At 39.0% G+C, this 27123-nt stretch overlaps 5 protein-coding genes across 7 annotated transcripts; 3 read left to right on the top strand and 2 right to left on the bottom strand.

Annotated features, from left to right (window-relative positions):
- The first annotated feature begins 460 nt into the window (after positions 1-460).
- Positions 461-12575, top strand: LOC136241523 (low-density lipoprotein receptor-related protein 1-like). Of its 2 annotated transcripts, none has more exons than XM_066032750.1 (41): positions 461-557; positions 1045-1170; positions 1300-1422; positions 1478-1597; positions 1805-1918; positions 2229-2342; positions 2427-2546; positions 2600-2722; positions 3109-3231; positions 3280-3411; positions 3465-3590; positions 3645-3761; positions 3814-3942; positions 4102-4325; positions 4378-4547; positions 4594-4994; positions 5130-5402; positions 5453-5584; positions 5742-5858; positions 5905-6021; positions 6077-6199; positions 6253-6378; positions 6430-6555; positions 6607-6720; positions 6774-6893; positions 6951-7073; positions 7181-7252; positions 7304-7435; positions 7483-7885; positions 8595-9139; positions 9191-9310; positions 10112-10222; positions 10280-10399; positions 10450-10572; positions 10625-10747; positions 10797-11196; positions 11248-11660; positions 11739-11993; positions 12045-12132; positions 12181-12238; positions 12292-12575. In XM_066032750.1, the coding sequence occupies exons 1-41, from the start codon at positions 485-487 to the stop codon at positions 12382-12384; spliced, it is 6762 nt and encodes a 2253-aa protein (XP_065888822.1). In that variant the 5' UTR covers positions 461-484; the 3' UTR covers positions 12385-12575. The 2 variants fall into 2 exon arrangements, with proteins under 2 accessions (XP_065888822.1, XP_065888820.1); XM_066032748.1 differs by having other exon boundaries at positions 7130-7252.
- A 2994-nt stretch (positions 12576-15569) lies between these two features.
- On the top strand, positions 15570-17435 carry LOC136241273 (pro-epidermal growth factor-like). The gene is made up of 8 exons (XM_066032466.1): positions 15570-15574; positions 15856-15909; positions 15987-16049; positions 16101-16512; positions 16591-16845; positions 16897-16984; positions 17045-17090; positions 17144-17435. Exons 1-6 carry the CDS (start codon positions 15570-15572, stop codon positions 16912-16914), a joined length of 807 nt encoding a protein of 268 aa, XP_065888538.1. The 3' UTR covers positions 16915-16984; positions 17045-17090; positions 17144-17435.
- On the bottom strand, positions 17265-20876 carry LOC136241527 (uncharacterized). The gene is made up of 3 exons (XM_066032755.1): positions 19752-20876; positions 18283-18357; positions 17265-18226 (listed from the first exon to the last, which is right to left on the bottom strand). The coding sequence occupies exons 1-3, from the start codon at positions 19891-19893 to the stop codon at positions 17445-17447; spliced, it is 999 nt and encodes a 332-aa protein (XP_065888827.1). The 5' UTR covers positions 19894-20876; the 3' UTR covers positions 17265-17444.
- Positions 20339-22325, top strand: LOC136241528 (delta and Notch-like epidermal growth factor-related receptor). Of its 2 annotated transcripts, XM_066032756.1 has the most exons (6): positions 20339-20810; positions 20862-21280; positions 21359-21613; positions 21665-21752; positions 21801-21858; positions 21912-22325. In XM_066032756.1, the coding sequence occupies exons 2-6, from the start codon at positions 21040-21042 to the stop codon at positions 22002-22004; spliced, it is 735 nt and encodes a 244-aa protein (XP_065888828.1). In that variant the 5' UTR covers positions 20339-20810; positions 20862-21039; the 3' UTR covers positions 22005-22325. The 2 variants fall into 2 exon arrangements, with proteins under 2 accessions (XP_065888828.1, XP_065888829.1); XM_066032757.1 differs by having other exon boundaries at positions 20339-21280.
- LOC136241525 (uncharacterized) lies at positions 22055-27112 on the bottom strand. Its single transcript, XM_066032753.1, has 4 exons — positions 26895-27112; positions 25160-26369; positions 23051-23125; positions 22055-22994 (listed from the first exon to the last, which is right to left on the bottom strand). Exons 1-4 carry the CDS (start codon positions 27054-27056, stop codon positions 22213-22215), a joined length of 2229 nt encoding a protein of 742 aa, XP_065888825.1. The 5' UTR covers positions 27057-27112; the 3' UTR covers positions 22055-22212.
- Between the last annotated feature and the right edge of the window lie 11 nt (positions 27113-27123).

Genomic DNA, 27123 nt, shown 5'->3' with positions numbered 1-27123 from the left:
GGATTAAAGGAAGCATAATTTTAGGACTACAGCTACGCTTATATAGGGACCAAGCCTTATTCTTAGTCTCGCCAGCCAGCCATCCAGTTGGTATCAGTCTTTTGTCAAAATACTGGCTGGCTTGTGAGACCATCTCTGTAGTGTATTTCTATAGGTATCCTTGGTCAACATTTGTGTCTGTTAAAAGACGGCCAAGTAATTTGCTGATATATCTTTGTAAATAGGATAATATGAGAGGAGACTATAATGTGTTTGTATTTCCCTTGAGAATCTCTCAAACTGTATAATTAATGATTTAATAAGAGCATTGTCAGGTGAGATCATATATATTTCATGCAAGATTCAATTTTAGTGCATTCTTTCCTAATTGAATATTAAATAGTTTGAATATTTAATTAATCAAATGAAGCCATACACAAAGCCATGTAGTGCTATAAAAGCAGCCAATGGTATGTCCGGCTGCATTTTACTACAACTGCTCACAATGTGCAGACAATTTCTACTAATACTGCTACTGCTGCTGACCTCAAGTCCCAACTTACTGTGGCAAGCTCAAGGTGAAACATCTACTGCATATCAGTTGTAGATAGTCTTGTATAGCTATGATGTGTAGTGTGGTGATGATAGTTATAGGAAGTGTATGGTATAGTTTTGCAGCAGCTAGGTTATTTATATATAGCTACAATATTATGTGAGTGTGTGCTGCACAACTTCTTGCACTATAACTATTCATTAGTTTATAAAACACAATTGATAACGGTATGCTGATGAAACTGGACAAGTGCAGAATGTGATAAATGCTTGTCCAACAATGATGATACCACTTCCTACATAATATTTTTGTGGCCAATTGCAACATGCAATTATTAATTGACATGCTATGAATAAGATTGAAGCTCTGCGGAATTCCATCATGGGATATAAGGGAAATGGTCTGTGGGTGGCTTGAAGGAAGCCAGAACAAGTTATAAACTACCTATGAGCTAATACACTGTACAAAATACAAAATTTGTAATACTTGATGTATTGTTGTCTACCATTTAGGCCAGAGTGGCTCTACATGTGGGATAAAGGAGTTTAAATGTGGCAATGAAGAGTGTATATTAGCATGGAGAGAATGTGATGGTCACGATGACTGCACTGATGGAACAGACGAACACCTCAATTGTGGTCAGTGCTTAGTTTTTCAGTTATAAATATCATTATGCCACAGTATATAATTAATACTGCCTATATGTGCCAACTGATGCATAACACACGACATTAAGCACTGCAATGTTATGTATGATTGCTGTGCAGGTACACTGACCACAGGATGCTCGGAGGGATTTCAGTGTGATAATGGCCGATGCATTTCTAAACAATGGTACTGTGACAACGTGAATGACTGTAGTGACAATTCAGATGAAATCAGTGGCTGTGGTTAGTGTATATAAAAGCTGTGGGGACTCGTATAATAATAATTGTTATTGTTTAGTTAAGTTTTGCACTGACGGAGAGTACCAATGTCATTCAGGTGACTGTATTCCTAATGATTATGTGTGTGATGGAGACAATGATTGTGGAGGATGGGAAGATGAAGAAAACTGCACAAATGGTAACTGATATTGTGTGGTGTTATCATCAGAAGTCCTTTGTTTCAAAGATGTGTTACTGTCAATGTTTGCTAAATAACACCTATGAAAAGAAAGTTTGCTTTTTATCTGTCACCCTAATATAATGTTTCATATTTTGTAGCTATGAGCCCTACAAAATGCCCCCCCCCCCGCCCTCATCTAGCTATGCATGGCAATTTTTTTTGCAGTAAGAAGTTGCTACTCCTTCGAATTTACTTGCAACAATTCCAGATGTGTTGACGAGATACTAAGATGTGACTCAGTTGATCATTGTGGAGACAATTCAGATGAAATTGATTGTAGTAAGTTGCCATACAATGGTGTACCTACATAATGCAAAGAAGTTAAGACAAAGAAGAGTGTATGTAGGACATTACATTAAGTAGGGCTAATGGCAATTTTGATTGTATAGCATGAAGCCAACAGTGGTCGGTTATTTTAGTGCACACTTTTGTTTTTATATGATTAAACAAAGTACTTCTAAATGGAGCGGAAGTATTGCATTACCTTGGTACACATGTTGTAATGAAGTGATATTATGAGAAGCCTGCATGTATATACTGCCCTATAGTCCATTTGCTGTGGTAATCTGTTCTATGCCTTCTTTTGCAGCGGTGTGTCCTCCTCATAGATTTCGTTGTAACAATGGTGAGTGCATCCCAAACACATGGGTATGTGACGAGGATAATGACTGTGGTGACAATTCTGATGAGCATCATTGTTCACGTATGTAACAGTATACACTCTAGTATATATATATATATTTTTTGAAAAGCTATTGTGATATTTGCCATTTGGTTTATACTATAGCGGCATCACCTTGCTCTGATGACCAGTTTGTGTGTAACAAAACTAGTGAATGTATACCACTGGAGCAAAAGTGTGATGGTGACGTGGACTGCAAAGATGGAAGTGATGAGGCTGACTGCTGTAAGTGAATGGTTGATAAGTGCTCTAGTTATTTGATGTGATCATGTATACAGGGGAATTTCGGTTATGTCCAGTGGAGCATTACAGGTGTCCTGCAAATGGTTTGTGTATTGGGCTTGACTGGGTATGTGATGGAGAGAACGATTGTCCTGATGGCACAGATGAGATGAATTGTTGTAAGTTGTCACTTAAATTCATGTACATCACTGGTAATGTGCCTTACAACTGTGCCATATAAGTTTGGTCTAGTCTAAAACTAATTTTGTTATCTTAACTTTGAACAGTATGGGCTTTTGATGTAACTATGCAGTTCAATGTTCTTTGCTAAATCTCTACAACCAGTTTATTAAAGGTGTGGCTACCATTTACTGCTAAAACCTTACAATAGGTAACTCAATTTCTGTTGGACAACTTTAGCACCGGTCATGAGGGCGCTTCTAAGCATTTAACCACACCTGTACATTTCTATGTCCTATTAACCAGGTTTACCTAACTCTACTGGATTAGTAATAATTTAGATATGACACATGGCTGATTAGAGATCTCACATCCATTAATTTAGCTGTGGAGTGCTCTAGTAAAGAGTACAGGTGTCGTAGTGGTGCTCAGTGTATTCCAGTGAACATGCGTTGTGATAACTGGACTGATTGCCTTGACTTCTCAGATGAAGATGGATGCTATGACAGTATGTAATAACTGTAATAATTATTACTATCATGGATCAATAATTCAGGGGTTGAGTGCACAGAAAAACAATTTGACTGTGGATTAGGCTCAACTCCTAGGTGCATTTCACAGGCATGGGTTTGTGATGGGGAACAGGATTGTGAAGATGGATCAGATGAGCTGAACTCCACTACTTGCAGTATGTTTCACAAGTCCATGTTTAGTTAAGGGTTAAATTCATGTGTCTTGCAGTGACACAGCGATGCAGCAAGGACAAACATTTTCAATGCCTCAATCACACAAAGTGTATTGACACTCACTTCCTCTGTGATGGCTCACCAGATTGTGCTGATGGCTCAGATGAAGGACTATTCTGCAGTAAGTTAAAATGATAGACACAAATCTGTTCCCAACTGATCCTGCTGCCTTTAGACTCCAGTAGTTGCCAGGATGTAAACTGTAGTTTTGGATGCATTGTTACATGGTCAGGAGCACAGTGTCAGTGTCCATCTGGCCATCAACTTGCCAGGGATGGAATAACTTGTGAAAGTCAGTGTAATAATATGTTGTACAATACTAAATTACAGTGTTTGCACAATAGGTATTGATCAATGTGCAATGAGCAGTAATATTTGCCAACAATTGTGCATCAGTAATGCAAGTACATTTGAGTGTCAATGCAGTGATGGTTATGTTATGAACACAGAAAAGAGCACCTGTAAAGCTAAAGGTATGTGTATACATGATCAGTGATGTAACTGTAAGAAACAGTCTATTAAATAAATATTTTTAGTCTGAAATTTGAAAAGGAAATCACTGTAATTCAGACATTGTATGAGTAATGCAATTATTTTTACTGTTAACTTTACATGTTATCTTTACATTTTAGGAGGAGAGCCACTACTGCTGTACACTAATCACCATGATGTGATTGGCTACAATTTGAGAAATGCTGCTGAAAGCCCTATCTTGCGGGACGAGCATGTTCCAACTTCTTTGGCTTTTCACTACAAGAAAATGCTCATTTTCTTTACCGATGTAGACAGACAAAGAATCTACAAATCTAACATCAATGGTACATTCTTAACACCAATTATTTCACAAAATTTAGCTGTAAGTGGTTGGAGGTGTAAAATGATGCAATTTTTACTCTGCTAACCCACAGAGTCCAGTTGCAATACATGTTGACTGGATTAATGATAAAATATACTGGAGTGATCATGGTGCTGGAAGAATTGAGGTAGCTGACTTTGACGGTAACAACAGAATAACATTAGTAGAGAGAAATCATACCCAGTACAAGCCACTATACCTTGCTGTAGACCCTCATAAGAGGTAACCAACATACTGCATGTTATATACATTATAAACATGGTATTAGGATGATGTTCTGGAGTTCAATTGGTAATAGTAGTAGGATAGAAGTAGCCAGTATGGATGGCTCCAGTGTAAAGAATCTGGTTGACACTAAAATTGGGACAGTATCTGGACTAACACTTGACTATATTCAAGAAAGGGTGTATTGGATTGATTATACATTGAAGTCAATAGAGTCTTGTACTTACAGTGGAACAAAGAGATTTACACTACTTCATAGTGCACGGTTAATTCAGCATCCATTTTCACTGGCAATATTTGAGGATCGCTTGTACTGGACAGATGTCAAACTGTTTTCACTGAGGACAATACATCGCTACAATGGTTCTCTACCTGCAACTCTTATAGGAGGACTACATACACCAAGATCAGCAGTAATCTACCAAGAGCAAGTTCAACCAGATGGTAAGGCAACATGTGTGGCTTATCAATTTATAATATGCAGTTACCTTGGAGAATGACAATTGTTGGCAAGGCTACAATGTCACTACATTGTCACTTCAAAGAAGTGTTATACATAAGTGCTTTGTCTGTCTCTAGGTAATAATTACTGTGCAGATAATAAATGCAGTCACAGCTGCTTGCTGTCCAGCATTTCGCCGAACAATTACACTTGTACTTGCCCTGAAGGACTAAAGCTAGGATCAAATGGCATTAGCTGCATTCCAAGTGAAACCCATCAACTTGCTCATCACCCATCATGTGACCTTGATAAGACTTTCACATGTTCAAATGGAATGTGCATTCATAAGAGTTTTGTGTGCGATGGGAATGATGATTGCGGAGATGGCAGTGATGATGTTGAGAATTGCAGTAGGTGGTATCCACTGTATCCACATTGCCCTTTAGTTTCTTACTTATAGCTTCAGTATTCTGTGGAGAAGGCGGGACATTCTTTTGCCCCGGGTATGTAACACTTTGTGCTAATACTTCTGCAATTTGTGATGGTAAAATTGATTGTCTTGATCATCGAGATGAGCCACAATCATGTCATAGTAAGTGCCAGTTACCGCCTTAACAGGCAGCACTATAAGACTCATTAGTCTATCAATTACAGTAGGACTTGTTAAATTATTACTAATTGTATTGCCATTGTCTAGTCAGTGGTTTTACTTTCATGTTACAAATTGTACATCTTTTTATGGTAAATAGGAACCTGTGAAGGACACGAGTTCACTTGTTCTAATGGTTTGTGTGTTGATGCATCCTGGACCTGTGATGGAGCATCCGACTGTGCAGATGGTTCTGACGAGACTGAGGCTCTATGTGGTAGGTATCAAGTTACCCTGTAATGGGTTTATGTAATATGTCACAGCAAATCAAACATGCAAAACAAATGAATTTCGTTGTGCTAACCATGGCTGTATCCCTAATGATTGGGTTTGTAATGGAAAAGCTGATTGCAGTGATGTTTCTGACGAGATCAATTGTGGTATTGTCCTAGTCATCACTATAACATTAGGCTGTTATAAACCATGTTTTGGCAGAGACATGCAAATCCAATGAATTCATATGTGGACAGTCTGCGGTAAACCATTGTGTACCACTGAACTTTGTATGTGATGGCATGGATGATTGTGGTGATGGCAGCGACGAGTCGCTAGATAATTGTATGTACTGTTAAGTAAACGTTGTCGTGGTGTAATTTGTTACTGTGTTGAAGGTACTAGCTTCACAAACTGTTCTATTAATCAGTTTACATGCACTAATGGTCAGTGTATTCAGCAGCAGTTTGTGTGTGACAGTGATGATGATTGTGGAGATAACTCAGATGAGCTGGAAGATTGCTGTATGTCCTGAGCTAAGTTGTGCTGCTACTATTCTATCATAATATCACTAGTTTCTCTACCGTGTGAGGGATCCAGTGTGAGATGCAACAATACTGGTGCTTGCTTGCCATTCTGGAAAGCCTGTAATGAAGTTGATGACTGTGGTGACAATAGTGATGAAGCCAACTGTCGCAGAGGTTACCACATTGTTGAATAATTCATTTTGTGTTACACTGTGATTATTTTAGTACCTGCTTGCGCCAATAATGAATTCCAGTGTTACACCCAGCATTGCATTCCCAAGGCTGTACATTGCGATGGTTTTGAGGACTGCGTGGATGGCAGTGATGAAGCCAACTGTGGTAGGAGAATTGAATACCTGTTAATAGTATAGTGTCCATATCATCATTCTCAGGTCCTTCCCCTTGTGTTAGTGGCATGTTTCACTGCAAACACAGCAATGTGTGCATCAATGCTACTTTTGTTTGTGATGGAGACTTTGATTGCCCTGACCACTCAGATGAAAAGCGTTGTGGTAATATATATGCCTTATGTCCTTCAATCCAGATGACATTTATTACATCACATGTAGGGATTGAGCCAAAATGCTCCAGTTTGCAGTTCAAGTGTTCCACTAATAACCAATGCATTGATACTGATTTGGTGTGCGATGAGAAATGGGATTGCAGTCAAGGAGAAGATGAAATCAGCTGTGGTTAGTTGACGCACAATGCCTGTACTGCCAAACAGCAGTGATTAGGATATTCATAGGGATTAATGAATGTGATATCCTTAATGGCTACTGTTCACACATTTGTGAAGACCAAATATCTTCCTACAAGTGCAGCTGTCTGACTGGAATGAGATTAAGGAGCGACAAAAGAAATTGTGAAGGTTATTCATAAGTTGTGTTGTCTATATATTTGGCTAAGTAAAATCATGTAGACATTGACGAGTGCTTGGAGGTCTTTGGTGTCTGTGATCAGGTGTGCACCAATGTGAAGGGCTCTTATCGCTGTAGTTGTGAGGACGGCTTCACACTTGAACCAGATGGTCACACGTGCAAATCAAATGACGGTAAATTATGATAATTAAGTGTATCTTATCAAAGTTAATGTACACAGAGGCCAGCCTCTATGTCGCAACTGGAAATCTGATAACACGAAAACTACCACATTCTCTTGCATCAAACAATGCAGTGCTGGCCTCTTCAGACAATACAATCAGAACTGTAGTTGTTTACAAGAATGATATGTTCTATGCTCCTGTTCATGGCTACATAATGAAACATAGCAACGTCCTTCGCTTCTCTTCTATAGCATACAATACAGATGCAGAGAATTTTGTTGCTATTGATGAAGTACTGCTGGACATGGCTGTAGACTGGGTTGGAGGAAAGCTATACTGGACTACCTCGAATAGTACTATCTACTGTTCTGATATTGAGCACCCACAGATTGCCAGAGTAGCTTCTGAAGATAGTGGCCTGGGAAGATTGGGAGAGATTGCGCTGCACCCAAAATCTCAGTAAGTACATACTGATTTACTTCTCAGGCACTGTAGCTTAAGACAAAACTCAAACATGAAAAAAACCTTATCCGGGCTCTGCCTTCTATACTCAGTCTACAGTGCATAACTAGTCAGTGAAGAATATAAGCTAGGATCACCAACTAGGAATGGTAAAAAAAAAGCAAACCCACATGTGACTTGGTGGCCAAAGGCCAGAGTTGATGGTCAACCAAACAAGGGAGACCATCTAAGTAGAAAAATTTTAACATGCAGACAAAGGCAGTTAGTTTATTATTGAGGTGGCCAGGGGAACCTAACAAGTAATTTGTCCAATAAAATAAAGTGGATAAATCTCACCATAGCAGCTAACAGTTCTAGAGCTGTACTCACTGATCTGTCACAACATGTCTATAATATGTACATGTGGTGTACACAATACAATGCGGTTTTGCTAAAAGCCAGGTGGTTACATAACTTTATCATACCACACATGTTCGTTTCCTTTATTCACAGCACCCTAGTCATCACAATTTTGAGGCTTCATGCACTCTGACCCTGATGAGGGTGTCTATGATAATAAGTATGACTTGTTCCACACTATAGACTTATTAACATGATACAATTACGCATATATGATTAGGACACGTGTTACTAATTATGTGACTATTGGTTGTCTTTTGATGATCAGGTTGAAGCCATTTACATTACAGCCATTTGTCCTTTACAGGTCTATGTTCATAGTAAACAAGAGACACAACTCATCTCTATTCCATATTGAGCGGTGGAGTTTGAATGGACAGTTCATACAAACGGTAGTATCCAGCAAGCTTTCCAGTCCAACAAGTTTGATAGTAGATTCTATCATTGATCGCTTGTATTGGTCAGACAGTTACTATGGATATATACACACAACTAAGCTGGATGGTACTGATCGGCAGACAATCACAAGTGGCTTGCAACCATTACGAGGCACCAGAAGTTTCCGATCACTGCGAAACATTGCTATATACGAGGACAAGATTTACTTCAGTTCTCGCAATTGGATTGGAACTGTAAACAGATTTGTGGTGAACAACGCCCCAGTTAACATCACCCATAACACCAATTATGTCTACGACTTGGTGTTTAATGCTTCAGCCATGTTTCCATACACTAGTAATCCCTGTCAAAACTCTTCATGTACTTACATGTGCTTGGCAGGATCCAATGGAACTCACTCTTGTGTGTGCCCCCCACAAGAAACTTTACTAGAGGATAAAATTAGTTGTGCCGGTTAGCACATGTCTTATAATATGCATCATAAAGTAGTCCATAATGTTATAGGTGTGAAGCCCTGCAGTGCTGATACTCAATTGTGCAATGTGACTGGTTTATGTCTTCCAGTTAGTGTTATATGTGATGGACACAATGACTGTCCTGATGGATCAGATGAATTTGATTGTGGTACGTTATGCTATATGAGAGTGTATGTGGATACATGTGCAGTTAGCAACAGAAAATAAGTATCTCTCAAATACCATTCATGGTCTTCCTACATGCTTCTATTGTGGTAGTGGTCAAATTATGTTTCTGATGATTGCCCTCAGGGTTACATATAAATAGAATTACCACATGTTAGGCATATAGTCAGCATTTAGTAGTTGTTGCGGTTTTGTTTCGTCAAATTCCAGTAGCAATTGTCTATCAGCTAAACATGTACATTCTAACCAACAATTATTTCATTAACCAGTTCAAGTGTGAAAATGATTGTCTGTGTTTACCATTTGACATTACGTACATACAGATGGTAGTAGCGTACTCCTACACAGTGGAGAACACTGATACGACATTTTCTGATGATGGCTAGACATGTTGCCTGTGACTTTTGCTATTTAATATCCCCACAGCTATAATGAGGAGGGGTACCTTCATGTACTCAATGTAATAGTTATCCATTGTTCACAGATACAACAGGTGTCAAATAACATCAGTCACAGGGATCGTTTGTACTACTGGAGTACTTCAGTAACAGTTATACAATGACTGTATGGTAGTCTAACTCATATCACTGAAACACATCATCAATTCTGATGTCTCAGTGGCATCTGGTAGAGCTAACAATGTAGCGATAATCAATGTTTGTACACTAATCACACACTTCAACACACTCTGTACATGGAACGCTTGCTTGAACAGGAAGTAAAATAATGCATGGGTGCTGCTAACAGAAAATGGTTATTTACTACAGTTCTATTTACACTACAGGTGGCTGTTCAGAGTCACAATTCAGATGTGCTGATGGTGGATGTATACCACTACTACTCAAGTGTAATAAAGTCCCTGACTGTAATGATAAAAGTGATGAGAACAATTGCTGTAAGTGTACAATTGCTCGTACTGAAATGTGAGATTAAAGTTTTACTTCACTCTTAGCTGCAATTTACAACTGCTCAGATGGACAGTATACTTGCATAAGTTCACAGTGCATAGCTCAGCATTTAGTCTGTAATGCTGAGCTTGACTGTGATGACGGGTCTGATGAAGTAGAATGCAGTAAGTGTATAATGTTCCAGTTGTCAAATAATGATAATAACATAATACAGATGACAGCTGTGCTGTAGATAATGGAGGCTGTGACCACTTGTGTTATGCAGCAGATGATAACACTCCCTACTGCTCATGCTTCACAGGATACAGACTGAATAATGACAGCAAATCATGTGTTGGTATGTGTTAATACAAGCCAGTCCATTTATCACATGGTCCACACATACTTAGACATTGATGAGTGCAAGATCAGCAGTCACTGTAGTCAAATGTGTCAGAACACAATTGGATCATTCCAGTGTTCTTGCTTTGATGGCTTCACTCTTTTGGAGAATAGAACTTGCAAAGCATTACGTTAGTTTAGTGATTGTGTGTTGTATTTGATGATGTACGCTGTAAATAGGTGAATCCATCTTGTTCAGCGTTGATGGCTCAAAAATAATGAAATACAAAATATCTACAAACACCTTCCAATACGTTTACACTTCTAATGAATTAGTGACCTTTATCAGTTTTGATAACAGAGAGATGAAGCTTTTGTGGTTAGAACACAACCAGGACACCATCTTTAGTTTAACTGTCAAGAAGTATCAAGACGAATACATTGTCACCAAGTCAATACTCATAGATCAGCTAATATCTGCGACATCATTTGCATATGACTGGATCTCACAAACAATCATTTGGTGTAGTGAAGCTGAGAGGAAGGTGATAGTCTCATCCCTTAATGGAGTCCATTACACACTACTGCAACTACCAGAGTCAATGATACCATCAAGTATTGCAGTAGATCCATTCAGACAGTGAGTAGTAACCAATAACATTTGACACTTGTGTTAACACTGCTGCTGTAGGTATGTATACATTACTACTACTAATAATGGGACAATTGTTAGGACTTCATTACAGTCACAAGATGTTAACCAGTTTGATGTACTGGTAACAAACTTAACTAAGCCAACACAGATTGTAATTGACTTCTACACTGGCTTGCTGTTCTTCAGTGATATTGGTCTTCATGTGATAATGTCAATGAGATATGATGGGTCAAATTTGACTGTAGTGTTGGGTCCACAGCATGTCTACATGCCACAGTGCCTGGCAGTGTTTGAAGATGAAGTGTTTTATTGTGAGACTGTATCACATCAGTTGTACCATGCAAACAAGTTTGGCCAATCAAGTCCACACCAATTAGAGGGTAACTCCAGTGCTCTAACACTTGTTCATCCATTACTACAGCCAGAAAAAGACCCCTATGAAAGACAGTGTAAGTTGTCTTGTGTCCGACTGTTGTATTAGAGTATTACCAGTGAGAGTTCTATTAGAGAAGTTGCTATTTTCATAGTGTCACAACCCTGCAGTGGAAACCCTTGTGGTACTGGTCTGTGTTTGCCAGCTAATAGCACTTTCCACAGATGCATGTGCCCCGATGGCTACAAGGTTGACCACACTAGAGGGTGTATCAAAGACCCCTGCCATGGGGAGCCCTGTGGACCTGGGGTGTGTCTGCCGGCAGGGGATGGTTACTCCTGTGACTGCCCACATGGATATCAATCTGAGGGCAGCCACTGCAATGCTTTACAACAGTCAGAAGAGAGAGGTAGACTATAATAGATATCATTCCTGACCTTGACGTGTGTTCACCTCACAGCTCAGAGCAAGGCTATAATTGCTAGCATCAGTGTTGTGATACTAATACTCTTTGTAGCTGCTGTGATCAGCATCATCATGGGATACAGGTTAGCCAGACATCTCTAGTACATTCACTCATTGTACACTCATGCCAGATACTACTACAGAACCCGTCAACTGTCAAGCGATGAAAGAAAGTTAGAGCCCAGAGATGTAAGTATAACTATAATGATGTAGACAGATGATTAATGTGTCTATTCTATTAGAGTGAAGAAACAGTCAGTTACACTGAGAATAGATCGGGCCAGTCATCACCTGATGACAATGCACAACATCACCTCATAAGCACACAATTTTAATGATGTTATCCGTCATTCTGTAACATAGTTAGATGAAGACTGGACGAGTAAAATTTATATGACAACATTTTGTACACGACTGACACTTTATACAATCCAAGACTGTATTACAAAAATTAAGAATGTTTTTATAGTTAGTAAACTGATCATTATACAGTTAATAAAAATGTTACATTTGACATTAAAAAGTTGATAAGTTATACTAAGTATTAAGGTTTGAAAGTTACTCTCTTTTTAGGTTTAAATGCCATCAAATGAGCAGGAGATAAGCTCTTTAAAAATGTGGACATGCGATTTGTGGGAGATTGGAGGGGTGGACTGTTGGGTGGATTGGACGTTTTAGGAGTTCCAGGAATAGAATCTTCAGGCTCTTCCATTGCAACAGATAGTCTCTTATTGAATCTGTCTGTTGGTTTAAAGTGAAGTATTTCTGATTCGTCATTACTAACACTGTCGCTTGACCCTAGTTTAAATTCACTCTCAGAAGTGGCAGCATGCATCAATCGTCTCTTACTGCGACATGTGCCTAAATCTCCCAACAAATCTGTTGACTGACTGAGAGTTGTTCCTAAACTGGTTAGAGTTTTGGACCTTAGGTCTTCTGCTGATCCATGTCTACTAAGTTTTGTTTCTCTGGGAAATGTAGTTGCACGCTCAACATCAGAAAAATGCTGAGAACCAAACAAATAATGTTCAACGCTGGCATGACTTGGGTTAAACTGGCTTTCTGATGTCATCTTGCTGTCTGATGTAAGCAATGTTTCACCGCTTTCACTTTTACCCTTGTCAGTTCTGTCAGATAAGTCCTGTACAACAACTTCAGGGATATCCAGATTAGAGGTGGCTGTTTTATCTTGCAGAAGTGACGATGATGGCAAATCATCTTCAGTGGTGGTAGCCACAGGCTCAATCGGTTGTTGGCTGGTATCAGTTCGCACACCACTATCACTACTTATGATTTGAACACGCCTACTGAGTAGATCATTCTCTTCTACATACACACATAGACCATTATACACAACCACAAAATCTCATTGTTTACATTACCTCTTATCAAGAGTCCATAATTTATTATGGACTCTTGCTCTTATCATATCATATTTTACTGTCTCAGTAAACTGCTGGCCTGCTGACTCTGTGACAGTAATGGTAGGAATTCCTACAGCAAGTAGTCACCAATGTGAAACACTGCCTGATCTTTTAACATACAAAAGGTTTAGGATATGTGGCAAGGAGGAAACTAGATATTAACTGAATTACAGTACAAAGGTCATGGAACACATATCATTATTATTCATTGTACATAGTACAAATAACTACAACACTTTCTTGCAGGTATGCAGGAACAATGTACTGCATAGGACAAAAAATCAACACAGGTATATTTTGATACATCGGACAACCAAGCGTTTTGATGAGTACATTTGATGAAATCTTTCAATGCTTGTAATACTCTAAATCTTAAAGTTGAAGAGGGAATTTTTTTTGACAAATAGAAAGTGAATCATTAGTTCTTTGTGCTGCTATATGCCAACATGTGACTTTAGTATCACAAACATGTACACTAGGCAGCAATACATTGTGCTTTGATGGGTAAAAGTCATAAACAGAAAGTCTTATTAAATTAAAATGTATGCTTTGTAGAGAATATTATGTTGATCATGAATGTCAACTCAAACTTTTTAAAGCTGAAGCCAACAACATGAGAGAGTTAATGAGAACAGTCAAGCACAGGAAATCACATGGAAACCATACAGGTTTTAGTTTGCAAACTGGACATTAATGTGATACATTAAGATATATTGATTAGTCTGCAATACCAACTGTTAATTAATAAAACATGCGTAAACAAACTGGTAAAAATAATTACCAAATTATATCAACAACAACAGGACTAGCTAGTAGGGTAACTTTGCTGATTAACTTTTACTAAAGATGGAACCATTTATGACCTTCCAGAACATCTTAGTACAACAACCACCTTTTATAATTTTGTGTTGGTAAACTTTGCAAACCAGGGAAAAGCAATCGAATGTCTTACAAAGGCTACAGGAGAACTGTAGGGACCTTTACAAAGTGTAATATAGAAGGACATATGGTTAGTATAAACTGTTAGCCAGTTAGTATAAACTGTTAGCCAGGCAGTATAGCCATCCACCATCTCGGCAGATGTCAGAATAAATGGTCTTCCATCTGGCATTTTAAATTTCTTAGCATTACAAAACACAACTCAAATATGTTTCTCTCCATATTTTTTTTGTTATGGCTGACATTTAAAGAATAGAATTTCTTTCTTTAAGCAATACAACGTCATGTAAGACAATTCCTTCACACCCCAACCCTTAACAACACAATTGCTTAAGTGTACTTGCATGTCAACATACGCACCCTCCCTGTCAACAAGACGCACCCTCCCTCCCTCTTCCGCACAATGTAGGAGAGTACACCATTATGGGATATACAGAGACATGGGATACTACTCATCATGTAGTTCAAGGTGTAATCAGTTTATCACACGTACACATTTGATAACATAATCACATTCTGTTAGTATATCACATCATACTACACAACAGCAGCTGTTCCCATCACACCAACACATACCAACACACATACCTGACTCTTTTAAGGTGGGAGAGGATGATGGAATTCGAACATCTAATAGTTTCTTTTCCAATATGAATGACCTGTTTAGTTCCATGTATGCACGTCTTCGTACCTTTGCGCTACTGCCTGACCCCGGACGTAGGTGTTTCATTTTTGTTCATACTTTTGATGTAGTTGCTTCAGGTTGTGATGGAGACTGGGAGCTTTCTTCATCTTCTTCACTTGATGAATCACTTGTTGACGACAGTTTATTGTACTTTTTATTTTCTCTAGACTTCTTGTATGCCTTTGTATTGTTTGAAGATGACAGAGCATATTTTCTGCTGCTGTCAACACTCTTTGGCTGATATGCAGTTAGTTTCTCAGCAGTATAAGAAAAGGGATGCCTGGTCAATAGTCTGGATTGCTGCTTAGGTACAATACGAAACAATTGTAGACCTCCTTTATGTCGCAGGATGCCACCAGAGCCTGCTCTCCTGGTAAACTTTTGTTCAAAGTTTTGAGCTGGGAAGAATGTGTAAGAAATTGATGGTGGTCGGGCAGGATACTGAGGCACCAGTACTGGTACTGGTACATACATGGGGTAAGGGTAGTACACCGGGGCTGCTGCAATTATCGACTTTGGAGGGATGCTGGCAAATCTCGGAGGTAAGGGGTTGTACTAAGGATCAAGTTGCTCAACAGTCAAATCTTCCAAATTTGCAGATTTCATTTTAGTTTTACCAATAAGGGGTTGTTTAGATGTAGGCGAAACAACTTTCTTTGATCTAATTTTTGAAAACAACTTTGGCACTGCAGGAGCTTTCTTGGTCTTAGGACTGAATTCCAGTGGTCTTTCACTATGAGTTTTTTTTTGTGAAATAGAGGACTCCCAGGCTCTTCATCGTTACCACTGTCATCAAGTGGAGTATCAGAAAAGTAAAAAATTCCTGCAGGTTTAGCTCCTGCAAATTTACTGGGAATACCATCAGGAGGAGTTGTGGACACATTGGCAGCCTCAAACTAGTTGATCGTTTTGTCCACGTACCTTCAGGTATTGCAGTAGACCCATTCAGACAGTGAGTAGTAACCAATAACATTTGACACTTGTGTTAACACTGCTGCTGTAGGTATGTATACATTACTACTACTAATAATGGGACAATTGTTAGGACTTCATTACAGTCACAAGATGTTAACCAGTTTGATGTACTGGTAACAAACTTAACTAAGCCAACACAGATTGTAATTGGCTTCTACACTGGCTTGCTGTTCTTCAGTGATATTGGTCTTCATGTGATAATGTCAATGAGATATGATGGGTCAAATTTGACTGTAGTGTTGGGTCCACAGCATGTCTACATGCCACAGTGCCTGGCAGTGTTTGAAGATGAAGTGTTTTATTGTGAGACTGTATCACATCAGTTGTACCATGCAAACAAGTTTGGCCGATCAATTCCACACCAATTAGAGGGTAACTCCAGTGCTCTAACACTTGTTCATCCATTACTACAGCCAGAAAAAGACCCCTTGAAAGACAGTGTAAGTTGTCTTGTGTCCGACTGTTGTATTAGAATATTACCAGTGAGTGTTCTATTAGAGAAGTTGCTATTTTCATAGTGTCACAACCCTGCAGTGGAAACCCTTGTGGTACTGGTCTGTGCTTGCCAGCTAATAGCACTTTCCACAGATGCATGTGCCCCGATGGCTACAAGGTTGACCACACTAGAGGGTGTATCAAAGACCCCTGCCATGGGGAGCCCTGTGGACCTGGGGTGTGTCTGCCGGCAGGGGATGGTTACTCCTGTGACTGCCCACATGGATATCAATCTGAGGGCAGCCACTGCAATGCTTTACAACAGTCAGAAGAGAGAGGTAGACCATAATAGATATCATTCCTGACCTTGACGTGAGTTCGCCTTACAGCTCAGAGCAAGGCTATAATTGCTAGCATCAGTGTTGTGATACTAATACTCTTTGTAGCTGCTGTGATCAGCATCATCATGGGATACAGGTTAGCCAGACATCTCTAGTACATTCACTCATTGTACACTGATGCCAAATACTACTACAGAACCCGTCAACTGTCAAGCAATGAAAGAAAGTTAGAGCCCAGAGATGTAAGTATAACTATAATGATGTAGACAGATGATTAATGTGTCTATTCTATTAGAGTGAAGAAACAGTCAGTTACACTGAGAATAGATCGGGCCAGTCATCACCTGATGACAATACACAGCATCACCTCATAAGCACACAATTTTAATGATGTTATCCGTCATTCTGTAACATAGTTAGACGAAGACTGGACGAGTAAAATTTATATGACAACATTTCGTACATGACTAACACTTTATACAATCCAAGACTGTATTACAAAAATAAGAATGTTTTTATAGTTAGTAAACTGATCATTATACAGTTAATAAAAATGTTACATTTGACATTAAAAAGTTGATAAGTGATACTAAGTATTAAGGTTTGAAAGTTACTCTCTTTTTAGGTTTAAATGCCATCAAATGAGCAGGAGATAAGCTCTTAAAAAATGTGGACATGCGATTTGTGGGAGATTGGAGGGGTGGACTGTTGGGTGGATTGGACGTTTTAGGAGTTCCAGGAATAGAATCTTCAGGCTCTTCCATTGCAACAGATAGTCTCTTATTGAATCTGTCTGTTGGTTTAAAGTGAAGTATTTCTGATTCGTCATTACTAACACTGTCGCTTGACCCTAGTTTAAATTCACTCTCAGAAGTGGCAGCATGCATCAATCGTCTCTTACTGCGACATGTGCCTAAATCTCCTAACAAATCTGTTGACTGACTGAGAGTTGTTCCTAAACTGGTTAGAGTTTTGGACCTTAGGTCTTCTGCTGATCCATGTCTACTAAGTTTTGTTTCTCTGGGAAATGTAGTTGCACGCTCAACATCAAAAAAATGCTGAGAACCAAACAAATAATGTTCAGCGCTGGCATGACTTGGGTTAAACCGGCTTTCTGATGTCATCTTGCTGTCTGATGTAAGCAATGTTTCACCGCTTTCACTTTTACCCTTGTCAGTTCTGTCAGATAAGTCCTGTACAACAACTTCAGGGATATCCAGATTAGAGGTGGCTGTTTTATCTTGCAGAAGTGACGATGATGGCAAATCATCTTCAGTGGTGGTGGCCACAGACTCAATCGGTTGTTGGCTGGTATCAGTTCGCACACCACTATCACTACTTATGATCTGAGCACGCCTACTGAGTAGATCATTCTCTTCTACATACACACATAGACCATTATACACAACCACAAAATCTCATTGTTTACATTACCTCTTATCATATCATATTTTACTGTCTCAGTAAACTGCTGGCCTGCTGACTCTGTGACAGTAATGGTAGGAATTCCTACAGCAAGTAGTCACCAATGTGAAACACTGCCTGATCTTTTAACATACAAAAGGTTTAGGATATGTGGCAAGGAGGAAACTAGATATTAACTGAATTACAGTACAAAGGTCATGGAACACATATCATTATTATTCATTGTACATAGTACAAATAACTACAACACTTTCTTGCAGGTATGCAGGAACAATGTACTGCATAGGACAAAAAATCAACACAGGTATATTTAGATACATCGGACAACGAAGTGCTTTGATGAGTACATTTGATGAAATCTTTCAATGCTTGTATTACAGAATACTCTAAATCTTAAAGTTGAATAGGGAATTTTTTTTTTTACAAATAGAAAGTGAATCATTAGTTCTTTGTGCTGCTATATGCCAACATGTGACTTTAGTATCACAAACATGTACACTAGGCAGCAATACATTGTGCTTTGATGGGTAAAAGTTATAAACAGAAAGTCTTATTAAATTAAAATGTATGCTTTGTAGAGAATATTATGTTGATCATGAATGTCAACTCAAACTTTTTAAAGCTGAAGCCAACAGCATGAGAGAGTTAATGAGAGCAGCCAAGCACAGGAAACCACATGGAAACCATACAGGTTTAGTTTGCAAACTGGACATTGATATAATACATTAAGATATATTGATTAGTCTGCAATACCAACTGTTAATTAATAAAACATGCGTAAACAAACTGGTAAAAATAATTACCAAATTATATCAACAACAACAGGACTAGCTAGTAGGGTAACTTTGCTGATTAACTTTTACTAAAGATGGAACCATTTATGGCCTTCCAGAACATCTTAGTACAACAACCACCTTTTATAATTTTGTGTTGGTAAACTTTGCAAACCAGGGAAAAGCAATCGGTTGTCTTACAAAGGCTACAGGAGAACTGTAGGGACCTTTACAAAGTGTAATATAGAAGGACATATGGTTAGTATAAACTGTTAGCCAGGTAGTATAGCCATCCACCATCTCGGCAGATGTCAGAATAAATGGTTTTCCATCTGGCATTTTAAATTTCTTAGCAATTTAAAGAATAGAATTTCTTTCTTTAAGCAATACAAAGTCATGTAAGACAATTCCTTCACACCCCAACCCTTAACAACACAATTGCTTAAGTGTACTTGCATGTCAACATACGCACCCTCCCTGTCAACAAGACGCACCCTCCCTCCCTCTTCCGCACAATGTATAGGAGAGTACACCATTATGGGATATACAGAGACATGGGATACTACTCATCATGTAGTTCAAGGTGTAATCAGTTTATCACACATACACATTTGATAACATAATCATCACATTCCGTTAGTATATCACATCATACTACACAACAGCAGCTGTTCCCATCACACCAACACATACCAACACACATACCTGACTCTTTTAAGGTGGGAGAGGATGATGGAATTCGAACATCTAATAGTTTATTTTCCAATATGAATGACCTGTTTAGTTCCATGGATGCACGTCTTCGTACCTTTGCACTACTGCCTGACCCCGGACGTAGGTGTTTCATTTTTGTTCATACTTTTGATGTAGTTGCTTCAGGTTGTGATGGAGACTGGGAGCTTTCTTCATCTTCTTCACTTGATGAATCACTTGTTGACGACAGTTTATTGTACTTTTTATTTTCTCTAGACTTCTTGTATGCCTTTGTATTGTGTGAAGATGATAGAGTATATTTTCGGCTGCTGTCAACACTCTTTGGCTGATATGCAGTTAGTTTCTCAGCAGTCGGTATAAGAAAAGGGATGTCTGGTCAATAGTCTGGATTGCTGCTTAGGTACAATACGAAACAATGGTAGACCTCCTTTATGTGGCGGGATGCCACCAGAGTCTGCTCTCCTGGTAAACTTTTGTTCAAAGTTTTGAGCTGGGAAAAATGGGTAAGAAATTGATGGTGGTCGGGCAGGATACTGAGGCACCAGTACTGGTACTGGTACATACATGGGGTAAGGGTAGTACACTGGGGCTGCTGCAATTATCGACTTTGAGGGATACCGGCAAATCTCGGAGGTAAGGGGTTGTACTAAGGATCAAGTTGCTCAACAGTCAAATCTTCCAAATTTGCAGATTTCATTTTAGTTTTACCAATAAGGGTTGTTTAGATGTAGGCGAAACAACTTTCTTTGATCTAATTTTTGAAAACAACTTTGGCAATGCAGGAACTTTCTTGGTCTTAGGACTGAATTCCAGTGGTCTTTCACTATGAGTTTTTTTTTGTTAAATAGAGGACTCCCAGGCTCTTCATCGTTACCACTGTCATCAAGTGGAGTATCAGAAAAGTCAAAAATTCCTGCAGGTTTAGCTCCTGCAAATTTACTGGGAATACCTTCAGGAGGAGTTGTGGACACATTGGCAGCCTCAAACTAGTTGACATACTCATCGTTTTGTCCACGTACCTTCAGGTATTGCAGTAGACCCATTCAGACAGTGAGTAGTAACCAATAACATTTGACACTTGTGTTAACACTGCTGCTGTAGGTATGTATACATTACCACTACTAATAATGGGACAATTGTTAGGACTTCATTACAGTCACAAGATGTTAACCAGCTGCAGTTTGATGTACCGGTAACAAACTTAACTAAGCCAACACAGATTGTAATTGGCTTCTACACTGGCTTGCTGTTCTTCAGTGATATTGGTCTTCATGTGATAATGTCAATGAGATATGATGGGTCAAATTTGACTGTAGTGTTGGGTCCACAGCATGTCTACATGCCACAGTGCCTGGCAGTGTTTGAAGATGAAGTGTTTTATTGTGAGACTGTATCACATCAGTTGTACCATGCAAACAAGTTTGGCCGATCAATTCCACACCAATTAGAGGGTAACTCCAGTGCTCTAACACTTGTTCATCCATTACTACAGCCAGAAAAAGACCCCTATGAAAGACAGTGTAAGTTGTCTTGTGTCCGACTGTTGTATTAGAATATTACCAGTGAGTGTTCTATTAGAGAAGTTGCTATTTTCATAGTGTCACAACCCTGCAGTGGAAACCCTTGTGGTACTGGTCTGTGCTTGCCAGCTAATAGCACTTTCCACAGATGCATGTGCCCCGATGGCTACAAGGTTGACCACACTAGAGGGTGTATCAAAGACCCCTACCATAGGGAGCCCTGTGGACCTGGGGTGTGTCTGCCGGCAGGGGATGGCTACTCCTGTGACTGTCCACATGGATATCAATCTGAGGGCAGCCACTGCAATGCTTTACAACAGTCAGTAGAGAGAGGTAGACTATAACAGATATCATTCCTGACCTTGACGTGTGTTCACCTCACAGCTCAGAGCAAGGCTATAATTGCTAGCATCAGTGTTGTGATACTAATACTCTTTGTAGTTGCTGTGATCAGCATCATCATGGGATACAGGTTAGCCAGACATCTCTAGTACATTCACTCATTGTACACTCATGCCAGATACTACTACAGAACCCGTCAACTGTCAAGCGATGAAAGAAAGTTAGAGCCTAGAGATGTAAGTATAACTATAATGATGTAGACAGATGATTAATGTGTCTATTCTATTAGAGTGAAGAAACAGTCAGTTACACTGAGAATAGATCGGGCCAGTCATCACCTGATGACAATGCACAGCATCACCGCATAAGCACACAATTTTAATGATGTTATCCGTCATTCTGTAACATAGTTAGACGAAGACTGGACGAGTAAAATTTATATGACAACATTTCGTACATGACTAACACTTTATATATTCCAAGACTGTATTACAAAAATAAGAATGTTTTTATAGTTAGTAAACTGATCATTATACAGTTAATAAAAATGTTACATTTGACATTAAAAAGTTGATAAGTGATACTAAGTATTAAGGTTTGAAAGTTACTCTCTTTTTAGGTTTAAATGCCATCAAACGAGCAGGAGATAAGCTCTTTAAAAATGTGGACATGCGATTTGTGGGGGATTGGAGGGGTGGACTGTCGGGTGGATTGGACATTTTAGGAGTTTCAGGAATAGAATCTTCAGGCTCTTCCATTGCAACAGATAGTCTCTTATTGAATCTGTCTGTTGGTTTAAAGTGAAGTACTTCTGATTCGTCATTACTAACACTGTCGCTTGACCCTAGTTTAAATTCACTCTCAGAAGTGGCAGCATGCATCAATCGTCTCTTACTGCGACATGTGCCTAAATCTCCTAACAAATCTGTTGACTGACTGAGAGTTGTTCCTAAACTGGTTAGAGTTTTGGACCTTAGGTCTTCTGCTGATCCATGTCTACTAAGTTTTGTTTCTCTGGGAAATGTAGTTGCACGCTCAACATCAGAAAAATGCTGAGAACCAAACAAATAATGTTCAACGCTGGCATGACTTGGGTTAAACCGGCTTTCTGATGTCATCTTGCTGTCTGATGTAAGCAATGTTTCACCGCTTTCACTTTTACCCTTGTCAGTTCTGTCAGATAAGTCCTGTACAACAACTTCAGGGATATCCAGATTAGAGGTGGCTGTTTTATCTTGCAGAAGTGACGATGATGGCAAATCATCTTCAGTGGTGGTGGCCACAGACTCAATCGGTTGTTGGCTGGTATCAGTTCGCACACCACTATCACTACTTATGATCTGAGCACGCCTACTGAGTAGATCATTCTCTTCTACATACACACATAGACCATTATACACAACCACAAAATCTCATTGTTTACATTACCTCTTATCATATCATATTTTACTGTCTCAGTAAACTGCTGGCCTGCTGACTCTGTGACAGTAATGGTAGGAATTCCTACAGCAAGTAGTCACCAATGTGAAACACTGCCTGATCTTTTAACATACAAAAGGTTTAGGATATGTGGCAAGGAGGAAACTAGATATTAACTGAATTACAGTACAAAGGTCATGGAACACATATCATTATTATTCACTGTACATAGTACAAATAACTACAACACTTTCTTGCAGGTATGCAGGAACAATGTACTGCATAGGACAAAAAATCAACACAGGTATATTTTGATACATCGGACAACCAAGGGTTTTGATGAGTACATTTGATGAAATCTTTCAATGCTTGTAATACTCTAAATCTTAAAGTTGAAGAGGGAATTTTTTTTAAACAAATAGAAAGTGAATCATTAGTTCTTTGTGCTGCTATATGCCAACATGTGACTTTAGTATCACAAACATGTACACTAGGCAGCAATACATTGTGCTTTGATGGGTAAAAGTTATAAACAGAAAGTCTTATTAAATTAAAATGTATGCTTTGTAGAGAATATTTTGTCATCATGAATGTCAACTCAAACTTTTTAACCCTTAAACGCGCATAAGCCTATATATAGGCAGATTACGCATGGTCTTGAAAACGCATAAGCCTATATATAGGCTTTTACGCATGGTTGTAAACAAAGCGCTATAACTTTTGAAGCGTTTACCATATGGCTTTGTAACTTGTGCCATTCTACTTGTGATGTAATAAGCATTAAAATGATACCTAGGGGTTTACCCTACGACCAAAGCATAAGACCAAAAATCGCCGTGAAAATAATTTTCAACAGCTAACCACAAAAAGTATATTACATACCTTTAGAAATGATCCATAACTCCTTGACAGTTCGTCCGATTTGCTTCAAACAAGTACTATTCGAATGGCCATATATAGCTGACGTGACTAAACCCACAATCGAAACTACGATTGAAGCGAAGAATGTGGTGTTGCGATAAAGCGAGACATCGATCTTCTTCGCTTTATAACAAGTAAGCCATTGTTGTTACAGTGGTTATTTAGATAGGGTTACGCGCAGCTGCCATTTTAATTATTACGTAAACACTAATCACATGACGCAATAAATGAATTTTTGTGGCAGGACGTATGGCTTCGTTTGTAATGGCTTCAAAAAGCACGACTTCCAGGTAACTGCCACCTCAAGGGTTAAAGCTGAAGCCAACAACATGAGAGAGTTAATGAGAACAGTCTAGCACAGGAAACCACATGGAAACCATACAGGTTTTAGTTTGCAAACTGGACATTAATGTGATACATTAAGATATATTGATCAGTCTATAATACCAACTGTTAATTAATAAAACATGCGTAAACAAACTGGTAAAAATAATTACCAAATTACATCAACAACAACAGGACTAGCTAGTAGGGTAACTTCGTTGATTAAGTTTTACCATTTATGGCCTTCTGCTAGGAAATCTTAGTACAACAACCACCTTCTATAATTTTGTGTTGGTAAACTTTGCAAACCAGGGAAAAGTAAGTCCAGTCATTGAATGTCTTACAAAGGCTACAGGAGAACTGTAGGGACAAAGTGTAATATAGAAAGCAGACCTGGACATGTGGCTATTACAAACTGTTAGCCAGGTAGCATAGCCATCCACCATCTTGTGCAGATGTCAGAATGAATGGTTTTACATCTGGCATTTTAAATTTCTTAGCATTACAAAACACAACTCAAATGTTTCTCTCCATTTATTTTTTTACGGCTGACATTTAAAGAACAGAATTTCTTTCTTTAAACAATACAAAGTCATGTAAGACAATCCCTTCACACCCCAAACCCTTCACAACACAATTGCTTAAGTGTACGTGCATGTCAACACGCGCACCCTCCCTCTTCCGCATAATGTAGGAGAGTACACCATTTTGGGATATACAGAGACATGGGATACTACTCATCATGTAGTTCAAGGTGTAATCAGTTTATCACACATACACATTTGACAACATAATCACATTCTATTAGTATACCACATCATATTACACAACAGCAGTTGGTCCCATCACACCAACACATACCAACACACATACCTGACTCTTTTATGGTGGGAGAGGATGATGGAAGATCTGATAGCTTCTTTTCTAATATGAATGATCTGTTCAGTTCCGTGGATGCACGCCTTCGTACCTTTGCGCTACTGCCTGACCCCGGACGTAGGTGTTTCATCTGTGTCGATACTTTTGATGTAGTTGCTTCAGGTTGTGATGGAGACTGGGAGATTTCTTCATCTTCACTTGATGAATCACTTGTTGAGGACAGTTTATTGTACTTTTTATTTTCTCTAGACTTCTTGTATGCCTTAGTATTGTGTGAAGATGATAGAGCATATTTTCTGCTGCTGTCAACACTCTTTGGCTGATATGCAGTTAGTTTCTCACCAGTATAAGAAAAGGGATGTCTGGTCAACAGTCTGGATTGTTGCTTAGGTACAATACGAAACAATGGTAGACCTCCTTTATGTGGTGGGATGCCACCAGAGTCTGCTCTCCTGGTAAACTTTTGTTCAAAGTTTTGAGCTGGGAAAAATGGGTAAGAAATTGATGGTGGTCGGGCAGGATACTGAGGCACCAGTACCGGTACTGGTACATACATGGGATAAGGGTAGTACACTGGGGCTGCTGCAATTATTGACTTTGGAGGGATGCCGGCAAATCTCGGAGGTAAGGGGTTGTACTGAGGATCAAGTTGCTCAACAGTCAAATCTTCCAAATTTGCAGATTTCATTTTAGTTTTACCAATAAGGGGTTGTTTAGATGTAGGTGAAACAACTTTCTTTGATCTAATTTTTGAAAACAACTTTGGCACTGCAGGAGCTTTCTTGGTCTTAGGACTGAATTCCAGTGGTCTTTTGCTATGAGGTTTTTTGTGAAATAGAGGACTCCCAGGCTCTTCATCGTTACCACTGTCATCAAGTGGAGTATCAGAAAAGTCAAAAATTCCTGCAGGTTTAGCTCCTGCAAATTTACTGGGAATACCTTCGGGAGGAGTTGTGGACACATTGGCAGCCTCAAACCAGTTGACATACTCATCGCTTTGTCCACGTACCTTCCACCTGACCTTAGCATAGCCATAACTGTTATAAGCAAGAATTATTCCTTTCTCCCAGTGGTCACTGACTTGATTGTAATACAGCACATCTGTCCCAGGTGAGAGAATTATACTGTCATTTGTGTTACCATCTAGCGACTTCAATTTTGTTCTCTCCAATAAGTAGATGTCACGGTCAAGTATGCTTTTTACCTGAGCAATTCAATAAATAAACAAATCTTTTGTTAACACAGCAGCCTCTATTGTCTAACATGTTACTTGCAAAACACATTAACACGAGTACTATTCAAACACAGACACTTGCAGACAGTACCCAATATAATGTGGTCTGTAATTGTTGCCAATTGAATGACTATACTTCCAAGCCTTGAGGAGACTTACCTTTTGCATATATATATACCTTTACTAGGTCAACATGTTGGATAAGACATCTAAATTGAGCCTCAGTTGTATGCACTCTAGCAAGGTGTTGAGACATGCACTTGGTATATGAAAGGTGTGCATCTTAATGATTAGACCACACACAACTACATGTAAACCATTACAATATGAAAACCAATTGCATTTTGTCATATTTCAAATTCCACTGAAAATTCAAAATTAACATCTTCATACAACACGCCACGACTCAAATCTACAAACTATCATGCAGTAAACGCCTCGGGGACATAACACAATGTTTAGTAAACAATGACAAAGTACAACGCTCTTGCTAACCTTGTAAACGTACGTGGGACCACACCCAAGTAGTTCACCAGTGTGCCAACTGCCTTTCCACTTTATGTAAACCGGTCTTCGCTCCTTCATGTGGCGGCGAATACTAGCGTTTACCATCAGATCCATAATCTTGCTCTTCCTAGGCGAATATCGCTTGTGCATAATTACGAGGCGAATAAATACAATAAAACAAAGTTAAGTCTCGTGGGACAATTAATGACGTAAAGCC

The sequence above is a fragment of the Dysidea avara genome, chromosome 12, assembly GCF_963678975.1.
Source record: "Dysidea avara chromosome 12, odDysAvar1.4, whole genome shotgun sequence".
Classification (NCBI taxonomy): Eukaryota; Metazoa; Porifera; class Demospongiae; order Dictyoceratida; family Dysideidae; genus Dysidea; species Dysidea avara.
The sequence above is the reverse complement of the archived record's forward strand: the minus strand, read 5'-3'. Positions and strand labels throughout refer to the sequence as shown.